The sequence below is a fragment of the Tachyglossus aculeatus genome, chromosome 4 (assembly GCF_015852505.1).
Source record: "Tachyglossus aculeatus isolate mTacAcu1 chromosome 4, mTacAcu1.pri, whole genome shotgun sequence".
Taxonomy (NCBI): Eukaryota; Metazoa; Chordata; class Mammalia; order Monotremata; family Tachyglossidae; genus Tachyglossus; species Tachyglossus aculeatus.
The window spans coordinates 642,402-656,810 of NC_052069.1; the positions used below are offsets into that span (position 1 = coordinate 642,402).

At 46.2% G+C, this 14,409-nt stretch overlaps 1 protein-coding gene across 1 annotated transcript in view; it reads left to right on the forward strand.

The window, feature by feature from the left end:
• Positions 1-14,409, forward strand: part of CFAP99 (cilia and flagella associated protein 99) — a 161,038-nt gene that overhangs the window by 28,030 nt on the left and 118,599 nt on the right. Inside the window, exon 3 of the mRNA XM_038745561.1 lies at positions 14,170-14,314. Coding sequence (XP_038601489.1) covers positions 14,170-14,314 — 145 coding nt within the window. The remainder of the gene's footprint in view (positions 1-14,169; positions 14,315-14,409) is intronic.

Below are 14,409 nucleotides of genomic sequence, written 5' to 3' on the forward strand. Positions count from 1 at the left end.
AGGAAGAGAGCTAGCTTGGCGGATGGGCGGAGGGAGGGCATTCCGGGCCAGGGGGAGGACGTGGGCCGGGGGTCGACGGCGGGACAGGCGAGAACGGGGCACAGTGAGGAGATTCCACCGTATATTTTCCTGAAGATGAATGAGCGGGAGAATAGGGCCTCAGACGAGGCCCATCTCATGAGAAGCAGGGTGGCTCAGTGGAAAGAGCCAGGGCTTTGGGGAGGGACAGCAGGGCTCCCTTCAAAGCCCTACTGACAGCTCACCTCCTCCAGGAGGCCTGCCCACACTCGGCCCCCTCCTTCCTCCCCATCCTTACCTCCTTCCCCTCCCCACAGCACCTGGATATATGTATACATGTTTGTACGCATTTGTTACTCTATATTATTTGTACATGTTTATTCAATCAATCAATCGTATTTATTGAGCGCTTACTGTGTTACTGTTATTTTGTTAATATGTTTTGTTTTGTCGTCTGGCTCCCCCTGCTAAACTGTGAGCCCGCTGTTGGTTAGGGACCGTCTCTAGATGTTGCCGACTTGGACTTCCCAACCACTTAGTACAGTGCTCTGCACACAGTAAGCGCTCAATAAATACAATTGAATGAATGAATGAATGAACTGAGCCCCCTCCTTCGTCTTCCCCTCCCCATCTCCCCTGCCTTACCTCCTTCCCCTCCCCACAGCACCTGTATATATGTTTGTACGTATTTATTACTCTATTTATTTATTTTACTTGTACATATTTATTCTATTTATTTTATTTGGTTTATATGTTTTGTTTTGTTCTGTGTCTCTCCCTTCTAGACTGTGAGCCTGCTGTTGGGTAGGGACCGTCTCTATATGTTGCCGACTTGGACTTCCCAAGCGCTTCGTACAGTGCTCTGCACACAGTAAGCGCTCAATAAATACAATTGAATGAATGAATGAATGAATGAACTGAGCCCCCTCCTTCCTCTTCCCCTCCCCATCTCCCCTGCCTTACCTCCTTCCCCTCCCCACAGCACCTGTATATATGTTTGTACGTATTTATTACTCTATTTATTTATTTTACTTGTACATATTTATTCTATTTGGTTTATATATTTTGTTTTGTTCTGTGTCTTCCCCTTCTAGACTGTGAGCCCTCTGTTGGGTAGGGACCGTACAGTGAGGTACTGTGTGCTCTGCACACAGTAAGCGCTCAATAAATACGATTGAATGAGTGAATGAATGAGTCAGAGGTCATGGGTTCAAATTCCAGCTCTGCCAATTGTCAGCTGTGTGACTTTGGGCAAGTCACTTAACTTCCCTGGGCCTCAGTTACCTCATCTGTAAAATGGGGATTAAGACTGTGGGCCCCCCGTGGGACAACCTGATCACCTTGTAACCCCCCCAGAACTTAGAACAGTGCTTTGTACATAGTAAGCACTTAACAAATGCCATTATTATTAGTAGTAGTATTAATGATGATCATTGCTTGAACAAGGGGCTCTATAAAATCAAAGCATCATTAATTTGGTCCTTTCTTTAGTGGTATTTGTTAAGGGCTTACCTCGATTCGCTTTCTTTGCTAAGTCACTTCACTTCTCAGTTACCTCATCTGTAAAATGGGGATTAAGACTGTGAGCCCAATGAAGAGAGAAGCAGAGTGGCAAGTCACTTAACTTCCCTGGGCCTCAGTTACCTCATCTGTAAAATGGGGATTAAGACTGTGAGTCCCCCGTGGGACAACCTGATCACCTTGTAACCTCCCCAGTGCTTAGAACAGTGCTTTGCACATAGTAAGCACTTAATAAATGCCATTATTATTATTAATGAAGGACAGGGACTATGTTCAACATGATTAACTTGTGTCTACCTCAGCACTTTAGTGCCTGGAACATAGTAAGTACTTAACAAAAACCATAAAAAAACAAACAAGCCAACAAAAAAACCTTGTCCCCTGCCTGGTTGGAGAGAAGGAGACAGGAGTGGGACCCAGGTTCCATAATAATAATAATAATAATGATGACATTTATTAAGCACTTACTATGTACAAAGCACTGTTCTAATCAATCAATCAATCGTATTTATTGAGCGCTTACTGTGTGCAGAGCACTGTACTAAGCGCTTGGGAAGTACCAGTTGGCATCATATAGAGACAGTCCCTACCCAACAGTGGGCTCACAGTCTTAAAGGGGGACACAGAGAACAAAACCAAACATACTAACAAAATAAAATAAATAGAATAGATATGTACAGGTAAAATAAATAAATAAATAAATAAATAGAGTAATGAATATGTACAGACATATATACATATATACAGGTGCTGTGGGGAAGGGAAGGAGGTAAGATGGGGGGATGGAGGCGGCGGGGGTTCTCAGCGCTGGGGAGGTTACAAGGTGATCAGGTTGTCCCACGGGGGGCTCACAGTCTTAATCCCCATTTTACAGATGAGGTAACTGAGGCCCAGAGAAGTTAAGTGACTTGCCCAAAGTCACACAGCTGACAATTGAACCCATGACCTCCGACTCCCAAGCCTATGCTCTTTTCCACTGAGCCATGCTGGTTCTCATAACGTGATCCTGAATCCCTGGCCTGTAGTGAATTCAGTCAATCGTATTTATTGAGCGCTTACTGCGTGCAGAGCACTGTTCTAAGCGCTTGGGAGAGCTCCCGTAGAACAATAAAGAGATGCATTCCCTGCCCAGGACATCTGAAGGGTTCAAAGAGCTGCATCATTTTATGTCACCTGAGAGTGAAGCACGGGGTAAGAAATGAGATTCTCAGGTGGGAGACAAATCTCGGAGGGGAAACGAATCTGATCCATCCATGTGGCTGACAAAGCTGATGGCCGACTGACAGTCCAGTCCTCTCTCGTCATCATCATCATCAATCGTATTTATTGAGCGCTTACTGTGTGCAGAGCACTGTACTAAGCGCTTGGGAAGTCCAAGTTGGCAACATATAGAGACAGTCCCTACCCAACAGTGGGCTCACAGTCTAAAAGCGCGGAACAAGGCATTCCTTATTGCACAGGGGCATTTCACTGCTTGCAGTCCCTGACGCTGTTTTGCAAAACTACCTCTTCATCATCAATCGTATTTATTGAGCACTTACTATGTGCAGAGCACTGCACTAAGCGCTTGGGTAGTACAAATTGGCAACATATAGAGACAGTCCCTACCCAACACTACATCTTGGTTTCTCAGCCTTCCCCAGAGCCTCAGCTCAAGAACAAACGCCCTCCTCCTGGTCAGTCTGCCGTGATTGTCGTCTGTTGTGATTGTCGCACATCAGCCCACTGCGATATGCCAGTGTTTGAGGCTGGGCTACAGTGGGTCTTTGCAACGTTTGGCTGTGATCCTACTGCTTGAATTATGCAGAATGGAATGGGTAGGCCTCTGCTCCTCCCTCCCGTAGCAGAAACTGTACGTATATATATATATATATATATATATATGTATATATATGTATATATATGTATATATATATTTGTACATATTTATTACTCTATTTATTTACTTATTTATTTTACTTGTACATATTTATTCTATTGATTTGATTTTGTTAGTAGGTTTGCTTTTGTTCTCTGTCTCCCCCTTTTAGACTGTGAGCCCACTGTTGGGTAGGGACTGTCTCTAGATGTTGCCAACTTGGACTTCCCAAGCACTTAGTACAGTGCTCTGCACACGGTAAGCGCTCAATAAATACGATTGATAGAGGACTGGAAATTCTCCAGGTATGATCCTGAGAGGGGAATCACTGTTGCAAGCTTGTACTTCCCAAGCACTTAGTACAGTGCTCTGCACACAGTAAGCGCTCAATAAATATGATTGAATGAGTCATTGTGGTATTTAAGTGCTTACCATGTGCCAAACACTCCACTATTTATTATTAATAATAATAATAAGGGCGTTTATTGAGCACTAACTATGTGCAAAACACTGTTCTAAGTGCTGAGGAGGTTACAAGGTGATCAGTTTGTTCCACATGGGGCTCACAGTCGAACTAGTCGGGAGAACACGTACTGAATCCCCATTTTGTTAAGCGCTTACTACTACTACTAATAATAATAATAATGGCATTTATTAAGTGCTTACTATGTGCATAGCACTGTTCTAAGCGCTGGGGAGGCTACAAGGTGATCAGTTTGTCCCACGGGGGGCTCACAGTCTTCATCCCCATTTTACAGATGAGGGAACTGAGGCCCAGAGTAGTGCCCCAAGTCACACAGCTGACAATTGGTGGGGCCGGGATTTGAACCCCTGACCTCTGACTCCAAAGCCTGGGCTCTTTCCACTGATCCATGCTGCTTCTCTATTATTCTCTTCTCTATTATTTTGTTAATGATGTGCATATAGCTTTAATTCTATTTGATCTGACGACCTGACGCCTGTCTACATGTTTGGTTTTGTTGTCTGTCTCCCCTTTCTAGACTGTGAGCCCGTTGTTGGGTAGGGACTATCTCTATATGTTGCCGACTTGTACTTCCCAAGCACTCAGTACAGTGCTCTGCACACAGTAAGCACTCAATAAATATGATTGAATGAATGAATGAACTAAGTGCCAGGGTAGGTCCCCACATGGGGCTCACAGTCAAACTAGGAGGGAGAACATGTACTGAATCCCCATTTTGTTAAGCGCTTACTACTACTACTACTACTACTACTACTACTACTACTGCTACTAATGGCATTTATTAAGCGCTTACTATGTGCATAGCACTGTTCTAAGCACTGGGGAGGTTACAAGGTGATCAGTTTGTCCCACGGGGGGCTCACACTCTTCATCCCCATTTTACTGATGAGGGAACTGAGGCCCAGGGAAGTGAAGTGACTTGCCCAAAGTCACACAGCTGACAATTGGTGGGGCCAGGATTTGAACCCGTGACTTCAGACTCCAAAGCCCAGGCTCTTTCCACTGAGCCACGCTGCTTCTCTATTATTCTCTTCTCTATTATTTTGTAAATGAAGTGCATATAGTTTTAATTCTATTTGTTCTGACGATTTTGACACCCGTCTACATGTTTTGTTTTGTTGTCTGTCTCCCACTTCTAGACTGTGAGCCCACTGTTGGGTAGGGACCGTCTCTATATGTTGCCGACTTGTACTTCCTAAGCGCTTAGTACAGTGCTCTGCACACAGTAAGTGCTCAATAAATATGATTGAATGAATGAATGAACTAAGTGCCAGAGTAGGTCCCACGTGGGGCTCACAGTCGAACTAGGAGGGAGAACACGTACTGAATCCCCATTTTGTTAAGCACTTACTATGTGCCAAGCACTGTTCTAAGCGTTGGGATAGATACAAGGTGATCAGGTTGTCCTAGGTGGGGCTCACAGTCTTAATCCCCATTTTGCAGATGAGGTAACTGAGGCACAGAGAAGTTAAGTGGCTTACCCAAGGTCACACAGCAGACAAGGGGATGAGGGAACCGAGGCCCAGAGAAGTTAAGTAACTTGCCCAAGGTGCACAGCGGGTGAATGATGGAGCTGGGATGAGAACCCTCATCCCTTCAAAGCCATACTGAGAGCTCACCTCCTCCAGGAGGTCTTCCCAAACTGAGTCCCTTTTTTCCTCCCCTCCTCCCCATCCCCCCCGCCCTACCTCCTTCCCCTCCCCACAGCCCCTGTGTATATGTTTGTACAGATTTATTACTCTATTTATTTTACTTGTCCATATTTACTATTCTATTTATTTTGTTAATGATGTGCATCTAGCTTTATTTCTATTTATTCTGATGACACCTGTCCGCATGTTTTGTTTTGTTGTCTGTCTCCCCCTTCTAGACTGTGAGCCCGTTGTTGGGTAGGGACCGTCTCTACCATGTTGCCAGCTTTTACTTCCCAAGCGCTTAGTACAGTGCTCTGCATATAGTAAGCGCTCAGTAAATACGACTGAATGAATTAATCCTCGGACTATTAGGCCCTTGCTCTTTCCAGTAGGCCATGCTGCTTCTGCTTCCTACTGCTTCCTGAGAAGCAGCGTGGCTCAGTGGAAAGAACCCGGGCTTTGGAGTCAGAGGTCATGGGTTCAAATCCCGCTCCGCCAACTGTCAGCTGTGTGACTTTGGGCAAGTCACTTAACTTCTCTGTGCCTCAGTTACCTCATCTGGAAAATGGGGATTAAGACTGTGAGCCCCCATGGGACAACCTGATCACCCTGTAACCCCCCTTGCACTTTGCACATAGTAGGTGCTTAATAAATGCCATTATTATTATTATTATTATTCCTTGTTGGATAGAGTCTCTAGACTGAAAGCTCATTATGGGCAGGAAACGTGTCTGCTAATTCTGTTGTGCTGTACTCTCATAATTGCTTACCAGCGTGGCTCAATGGAAAGAGCCCGGGCTTTGGAGTCATAGGACATGGGTTCAAATCCCATCTCCGCCAGTTGTCAGCTGTGTGACTTTGGGCAAGTCACTTCACTTCTCTGTGCCTCAGTTCCCTCATCTGTCAAATGGGGATGAAGACTGTGAGCCCCCTGTGGGACAACCTGATCACCTTGTAACCTCCCCAGCGCTTAGAACAGTGCTTTGCACATAGTAAGCGCTTAATAAATGCCATCATTATTATTATATTACGGTGCTCTGTACCTAGTAAGCACTCAGTAAATATGATTGATTGATTGAGAGAGCCCTGCTGAAGAACCGAATGCAGGAGCCACACTAGTAATAATAATAATAATAATAATAATGGCATTTGTTAAGCGCTTACTATGTGCAAAGCACTGTTCTAGGCGCTACTGGTTCACAAATCATCAATCAATCAGCCATTTGCATTATTGAGCATCCATTGTGCACAGAGCAAGCAATCCATCAATCAATCATGTTTATTGAGCACTTATTCATTCATTCAATAGTATTTATTGAGCGCTTACTGCATGCAGAGCACTGTACTAAGCGCTTGGAAAGAACAATTTAGCAACCATCTAACAGACGCAGTCCCTGCCCACAATGAATTTACAGCCTAAACACTGTGCTAAGCACCTGGGGGACTGCAATGGCCTAGTGGAAAGAGGCCAGGCCTGAGAGTCAGAGAACCTAAGCACAGGCTTCAGAGTCAGAGGACTTGGGTTCTAATCCCGGCTCGGCCACTTGTCAGCTGTGTGACCTTGGGCAAGTCACTTAACTTCTCTGTGCCTCAGTTACCTCATCTGGAAAATGGGGATTAAGGCCGTGAGCCCCACGTGGAACAACATGATTAGCTTGCATCTACCCCAGTGCTTAGAACAGTGCTTGGCACATGGTAAGCGCCTAACAAATACCATAATAATAATAATAACAATAATTATTATTAGACCTTATCCTGGCTGTGCCACTTATTCATTCATTCAGTCGTATTTATTGAGCGCTTACTGTGTGCAGAGCACTGTACTAAGCGCTTGGGAAGTACAATTTGGCAACAGAGACAATCCCTACCCAACCTTATCTACTGTGAGACCTTCAACAAGTCACTTAACTTCCCTGTGCTTCAGTTCCCTCATCTGCAAAACGTGGATTCAATACCTCTGTTCCCTCCAATTTAGGAGAACCCCATGTGGAATCTGATTATCTTTCATTTATTCAATCATATTTATTCAGTGCTTACTGTGTGCAAAGCACTGTGCTAAGCACTTGGGAGAGTACAACAGAACAACAAACGGGCACATTCCTGCCCACAACAAGCTCACAGTCTAGAGCAGGAGACAGGCATTAAAATAAATAAATACATAAGTAGAGGGAGGGGACAGATGTTAATATAAATAAATAAATAGACAAATAAATTACAGATATATACATATATACTATGAGGATGGGAGGGACTGTGAGCCCACTGCTGGGTAGGAACTGTCTCTATATGTTGCCAACTTGTACTTCCCAAGCGCTTAGTACAGTGCTCTGCACACAGTAAGCGCTCAATAAATACGATTGATGATGATAAATGAAGGAGCAAATAAGAGTGGCGCAGAAGAGAGTGGGAGAAGAGGAAAGAAGGGCCTAGGGAAGGCTTCCTGTATCTAGAAGCAGCGTGGCTCAGTGGAAAGAGCCCGGGCTTGGGAGTCTGAGGCTGTGGGTTCTAATCCCGGCTCCACCCCTTGTCAGCTGTGTGACCTTGGGCAAGTCACTTCACTTCTCTGGGCCTCAGTTCCCTCATCTGTAAAGTGGGGATGAAGACTGTGAGCCCCACGTGGGGCAACCTGATTACTTTGTATCTACCCCAGCGCTTAGAACAGGGCTTGGCACATAGCAAGTGCTTAACAAAAAACATCGTTCTTATTATCATCTACCCCAGTGCTTAAAACAGTGCTTGGCACTTAATAATAATAATAATAATGATGGCATTTATTAAGCGCTTACTATGTGCAAAGCGCCCTTCTAAGCGCTGGGGAGGTTACAAGGGGATCAGGTTGTCGCACGGAGGGCTCCCAGTCTTAATCCCCATTTTACAGATGAGGTAACTGAGGCCCAGAGAAGTTAAGTGACTTGCCCAAGGTCACACAGCAGACATGTGGCGGAGCTGGGATTCGAACCCCTGACCTCGGACTCCAAAGCCCGGGCTCTTTCCACTGAGCCACGCTGCTTCTCTATAACTTAATGAGCACTTAACAAACACCACGATGACTATTAAAATAAGACGGGTGCAGCCTGATACCTAAACCTCTGTTTTCTTCAGGTTGATCGTTAGAATGGATAGTTTTGCTGACTCCTCAAAGCAAGCCCTAATCCCCCTGCACATTAGGTATGTATGTACACGCATCTCCCGAGTGCAGTAATCAGCAAATGGAAGTTCCGGAATCACTGTCTCAAGGACTTCCAATGATTTCTGTAGCCGGTTGAATCAGAAGAGTTTCCGGCTGGAGGGATTTCCAGCGTCCCCCACTTTTATCCCGAAGAAGGCTTTGCAGATGTCAGGAACACTCAGGAACAGTCTCCCTCATATGTTTGTGCATATTTATTACTCTATTTATTTATTTTACTTGTACATATCTATCCTATTTATTTTATTTTGTTAGTATGTTTGGTTTTGTTCTCTGTCTCCCCCTTTTAGACTGTGAGCCCACTGTTGGGTAGGGACTGTCTCTATGTGTTGCCAATTTGTACTTCCCAAGCGCTTAGTACAGTGCTCTGCACATAGTAAGCGCTCAATAAATACGATTGATGATGATAAGCGTTACACTGTGGCCCACCCCCTTCTCCTCCACACGTTATCTGACCTTGGCTTCACAGACTCCGTCCTCTCCTGGTTCTCCTCTTATCTCTCCGGTCGTTCTTTCTCAGTCTCTTTTGCAGGCTCCTCCTCCCCCTCCCATCCTCTTACGGTGGGGGTTCCCCAAGGTTCAGTGCTTGGTCCCCTTCTGTTCTCAATATACACTCACTCCCTTGGTGACCTCATTCGCTCCCACGGCTTCAACTATCATCTCTACGCTGATGACACCCAGATCTACATCTCTGCCCCTGCTCTCTCCCCCTCCCTCCAGGCTCGCATCTCCTCCTGCCTTCAGGACATCTCCATCTGGATGTCCGCCCGCCACATGAAGCTCAACATGTCGAAGACTGAGCTCCTTGTCTTCCCTCCCAAACCTTGTCCTCTCCCTGACTTTCCCATCTCTGTTGACGGCACTACCATCCTTCCCGTCTCACAAGCCCGCAACCTTGGTGTCATCCTCGACTCTGCTCTCTCATTCACCCCTCACATCCAAGCCGTCACCAAAACCTGCCGGTCTCAGCTCCGCAACATTGCCAAGCTCCGCCCTTTCCTCTCCATCCGAACCGCTACCCTGCTCATTCAAGCTCTCATCCTATCCCGTCTGGACTACTGCACTAGCCTTCTCTCTGATCTCCCATCCTCGTGTCTCTCTCCACTTCAATCCATACTTCATGCTGCTGCCCGGATTATCTTTGTCCAGAAACGCTCTGGACATATCACTCCCCTCCTCAAAAACCTCCAATGGCTACCGATCAATCTGCGCATCAGGCAGAAACTCCTCACCCTGGGCTTCAAGGCTGTCCATCACCTCGCCCCCTCGTACCTCCCCTCCCTTCTCTCCTTCTATAGCCCAGCCTGCACCCTCCGCTCCTCCACCACTAATCTCCTCACTGTACCTCGCTCTCGCCTGTCCCGCCATCGACCCCCGGCCCACGTCATCCCCCGGGCCTGGAATGCCCCCAATCCCTCTGCCCCTCCGCCAAGCTAGCTCTCTTCCTCCCTTCAAGGCCCTGCTGAGAGCTCACCTCCTCCAGGAGGCCTTCCCAGACTGAGCCCCTTCTTTCCTCTCCCCCTCGTCCCCCTCTCCATCCCCCCCGTCTTACCTCCTTCCCTTCCCCACAGCACCTGTATATATGTATATATGGTTGTACATATTTATTACCCTATTTATTTGTTTATTCATTTATTTTACTTGTACATTTCTATCCTACTTATTTTATTTTGTTGGTATGTTTGGTTCTGTTCTCTGTCTCCCCCTTTTAGACTGTGAGCCCACTGTTGGGTAGGGACTGTCTCTATGTGATGCCAATTTGTACTTCCCAAGTGCTTAGTACAGTGCTCTGCACATAGTAAGCGCTCAATAGCGCTGAATGAATGAATGAATGACAGTGCTTGTATATAGTAAGCGCTCACTGAGGAGGCAACCCTTCAGATCAGTCAATCAGCCAGTAGTATTTACTGAGCAGCGACAGTGTAGTGAGTGACTACAGTATTAAATGCATGGGTGAGTATGATAGAATTAGTCAATCAATCAATCAATCGTATTTATTGAGCGCTTACTGTGTGCAGAGCACTGTACTAGTCAACGCAAACCCTGCTCGCAAAGAGTTTGCAGTTCTCTTCCCACAAGGCTGCTGAAGCATTGTGACCTAGTGGAAAGAGAAGATGGGGCCTGTGAGTCTGAAGATCTGGGTTCTAATCCCTGCTCCACCTTTAGCTGCTGTGCGACCTTCGACTCTTAACTTCCCTGGGCCTCAGTTCCTTCATCTGCAAAATGGGGGATTTTTCTCCCTCTTCTCCCTCCTATTTAGACTGTGAGCCCCATGTGGGACCTGATTATCTTGAATTCACCCCAGTGCTAAGTACTTGTTAAGCGCTTACTATGTGCCGAGCACTGTTCTAAGCGTTAGGGGAGATACAAGGTGATCAGGTTGCCCCACGAGGGGCTCACAGTCTTCATCCCCATTTTACAGATGAGGGAACTGAGGCACAGAGAAGTTAAGTGACTTGCCCAAGGTCACACAGCTGACAATTGGTGGAGCCGAGATAATAATAATAATAATAATAATAATATTGGTATTTGTTAAGTGCTTACTATGTGCCAAGCACTGTTCTAAGCGCTGGGGTAGATACAAGGTAATCAGGTTGCCCCACAAGGGGCTCACAGTCTTCATCCCCATTTTACAGATGAGGGAACTGAGGCCCAGAGAAGTGAAGTGACTTGCCCAAAGTCACACAGCTGACAAGTAGCGGAGCCAGGATTTGAACCCACGACCTCTAACTCCAAAGCCCGGGCTCTTTCCACTGGGCCACGCTGCTTCTTAACAATCAAGTCACTTAAGTTCTCTGTGCCTCAGTTCCCTCATCTGTAAAATGGGAATTAAGAATATGAGCCCTATGTGGGACAGGGACTCTGTCCAATCTGATTATATTTTATCTACTCCAATGCTTAGAACAGTGCCTGGCATGTAGCAAGCACGTAACAAATACCACTTATTATTGTTAATGTTTTAAGCACTTACTGTAAAATAATGATGGTCTTTATTAAGCGCTTACTATGTGCAAAGCATTCATTCATTCATTCATTCAACCGTATTTATTGAGCACTTACTGTGTACAGAGCACTGTACTAAGCGCTTGGGAAGTCCAAGCTGACAACGTATAGAGACGGTCCCTACCCAACAGCGGGCTCACAGTCTAGAAGGGGGAGACAGACAACAAAACAAAACATATTAACAAAATAAAATAAATAGAATAAATATGTACAAATAAAATAAATAAATAAATAGAGTAATAAATCCGTACAAACATATATACATATATACAGGTGCTGTGGGGAGGGGAAGGAGGTAAGGCGGGGGGGATGGGGAGGGGGAAAAGGGGGAGAGGAAGAAGGGGGCTGAGTGTGGGAAGGCCTCCTGGAGGAGGTGAGCTCTCAGTAGGGCTTTGAAGGGAGGAAGAGAGCTAGTTTGGCGGATGTGTGGAGGGAGGGCATTTCAGGCCTGGGGGAGGACATGGGCCGGGGGTCGATGACGGGACAGGCGAGAACAAGGCACGGTGAGGAGATTAGGGGCAGAGGAGTGGAAGGTGCGGGTTGGGCTGGAGAAGGAGAGAAGGGAGGTGAGGTAGGAGGGGGCGAGGTGATGGATGGACAGCCTTGAAGCCCAGGGTGAGGAGTTTTTGCACTGTTCTAAGCACTGGGGCAGGTACAAGGTGATCAGTTTGTCCCACGGGGGCTCACAGTCTTCACCCCCATTTTCCAGATGAGGTAACTGAGGCCCAGAGAAGTTAAGTGACTTGCCCAAAGTCACATAGCTGACAATTGGCAGAGCCGGGGTTTGAACCCATGACCTCTGACTCCAAAGCCCGGGCTCTTTCCACTGAACCACACTGCTTCTCACTTACTATGTGTCAAGCACTGTTCTAAGCAATGGGATAGATTCAAATTAATCAGGTCAGACACAGTCCCAGACCCATATGGGGCTCACAGTCTAAGGAGTGAGGAGAATTGAATCCCCATTTTACACATAAGGAAACTGAGGGATAGCAAAGCGAAGTGACTTACCCAAGGTCACCCAGCAGGCACTTCATTCATTCATTCATTCAGTCGTATTTACTGAGCGCTTACTGTGTGCAGAGCACTATACTAAGCACTTGGGAAGTCCAAGTCGGCAACATATAGAGACGCTCCCTACCCAACAGTGGGCTCACAGTCTGGAAGGGGGAGACAGACAGCGAAACAAAACAAGTAGATAGGTGTCAATACCGTCAGAATAAATAGAATTATAGCTATATGCACATAATTAATAAAATAAGTAGAATAGCAAATATGGGATTAAAACTCAGGTCCTCTGATTCCCAAGCCCATGCTCTTTCCACTAGGCTCTGCTGCTTCTATAAATTGGCTAAGACAAGGAGACCAGCAAGGAGGCTGGTGAAATAGTCTTCTTAGTAAGCAGTAAATCATTCAATCATTCAGTGAGTTTTATTGAGGGCATAATAATAATAATAATAATAATAATAATAATGACATTTGTTAAGCGCTTACTTTGTGCCAAGCACTGTTCTAATCCCTGGGGTAGATACAGGGTAATCAGGTTGCCCCACATGGGGCTCACAGTTTTAATCCCCATTTTACAGACGAGATAACTGAGGCCCAGAGAAGTGAAGTGACTTTCCCAAGGTCACACATCCGATAAGTGGCAGAGCTGGGATTAGAACTAACGACCTCTGACTCCCAAGCCTGTGTTCTGTCCACTGAGCCACGTTGCTGCTTACTGCTCACAAAGAAATATATCAAGTGCCTAGGAGAGTTCAGCCCAATTGGCAGACACGAAACCTGCCCTTGAGAAACCTCCAATCTAGTGAGAAAGGCAGACATTGAAATAAAGTACAGGTAGCGGCAAAGTATCAGGATTTGTGGTGTGGGTAATAAATATGTACAAACATATATACATATATATATATGTATGTATATATATATACATATATACAGACTTTTAGACTGTGAGCCCACCTTTTAGACTGTGAGCCCACTGTTGGGTAGGGACTGTCTCTATATGTTGCCAATTTGTACTTCCCAAGCACTTAGTACAGTGCTCTGCACATAGTAAGCGCTCAATAAATACGATTGATGACGATGATATACAGGTGCTGTAGGGAGGGGAAGGAGGTAAGGATGGGGGGATGGGGAGGGGGAGGAAGGAGGAGAGGAAGGAGGACTCCAAAGCCAAGGCTCTTTCCACTGAGCCACGCTGCTTCTCTAACAGGAGGAGAAGTGTGTGGACGTGGATGGGCATAGGGATGGATGAGTTCCCCTCTTCATCTCAGTGAGGGGGGTTAGGAGGAGGAGGAGACAGGTGGTCTCCACTGGTCCCGCCTCCTGAACAATCATCAATCGTATTTATTGAGCGCTTACTGTGTGCAGAGCACTGTACTAAGCGCTTGGGAAGTACAAATTGGCAACATATAGAGACAGTCCCTACCCAACAGTGGGCAACTTCTACGTTTCCTTTTAGACACGCAGCGTCCCTGACGAAAAGTTTATTCTGCAAGTTCTCTGTGGATGTCTCGAGTATAAACCGCTATTGGATGTCGTGGTCAACGCATTCTTCGCTCGGGTTGGGAAGCACTGCTTGGTGTCGGATCACAACCTCTACCTGGGTAAGTGTTTGCCGGGGTTTTCGGAGAAACAGCCTGGCCTAGTGGAAAGGGCCTGGATCCTAATTCCAGTTCCACCATTCACCTGCCTTATGACT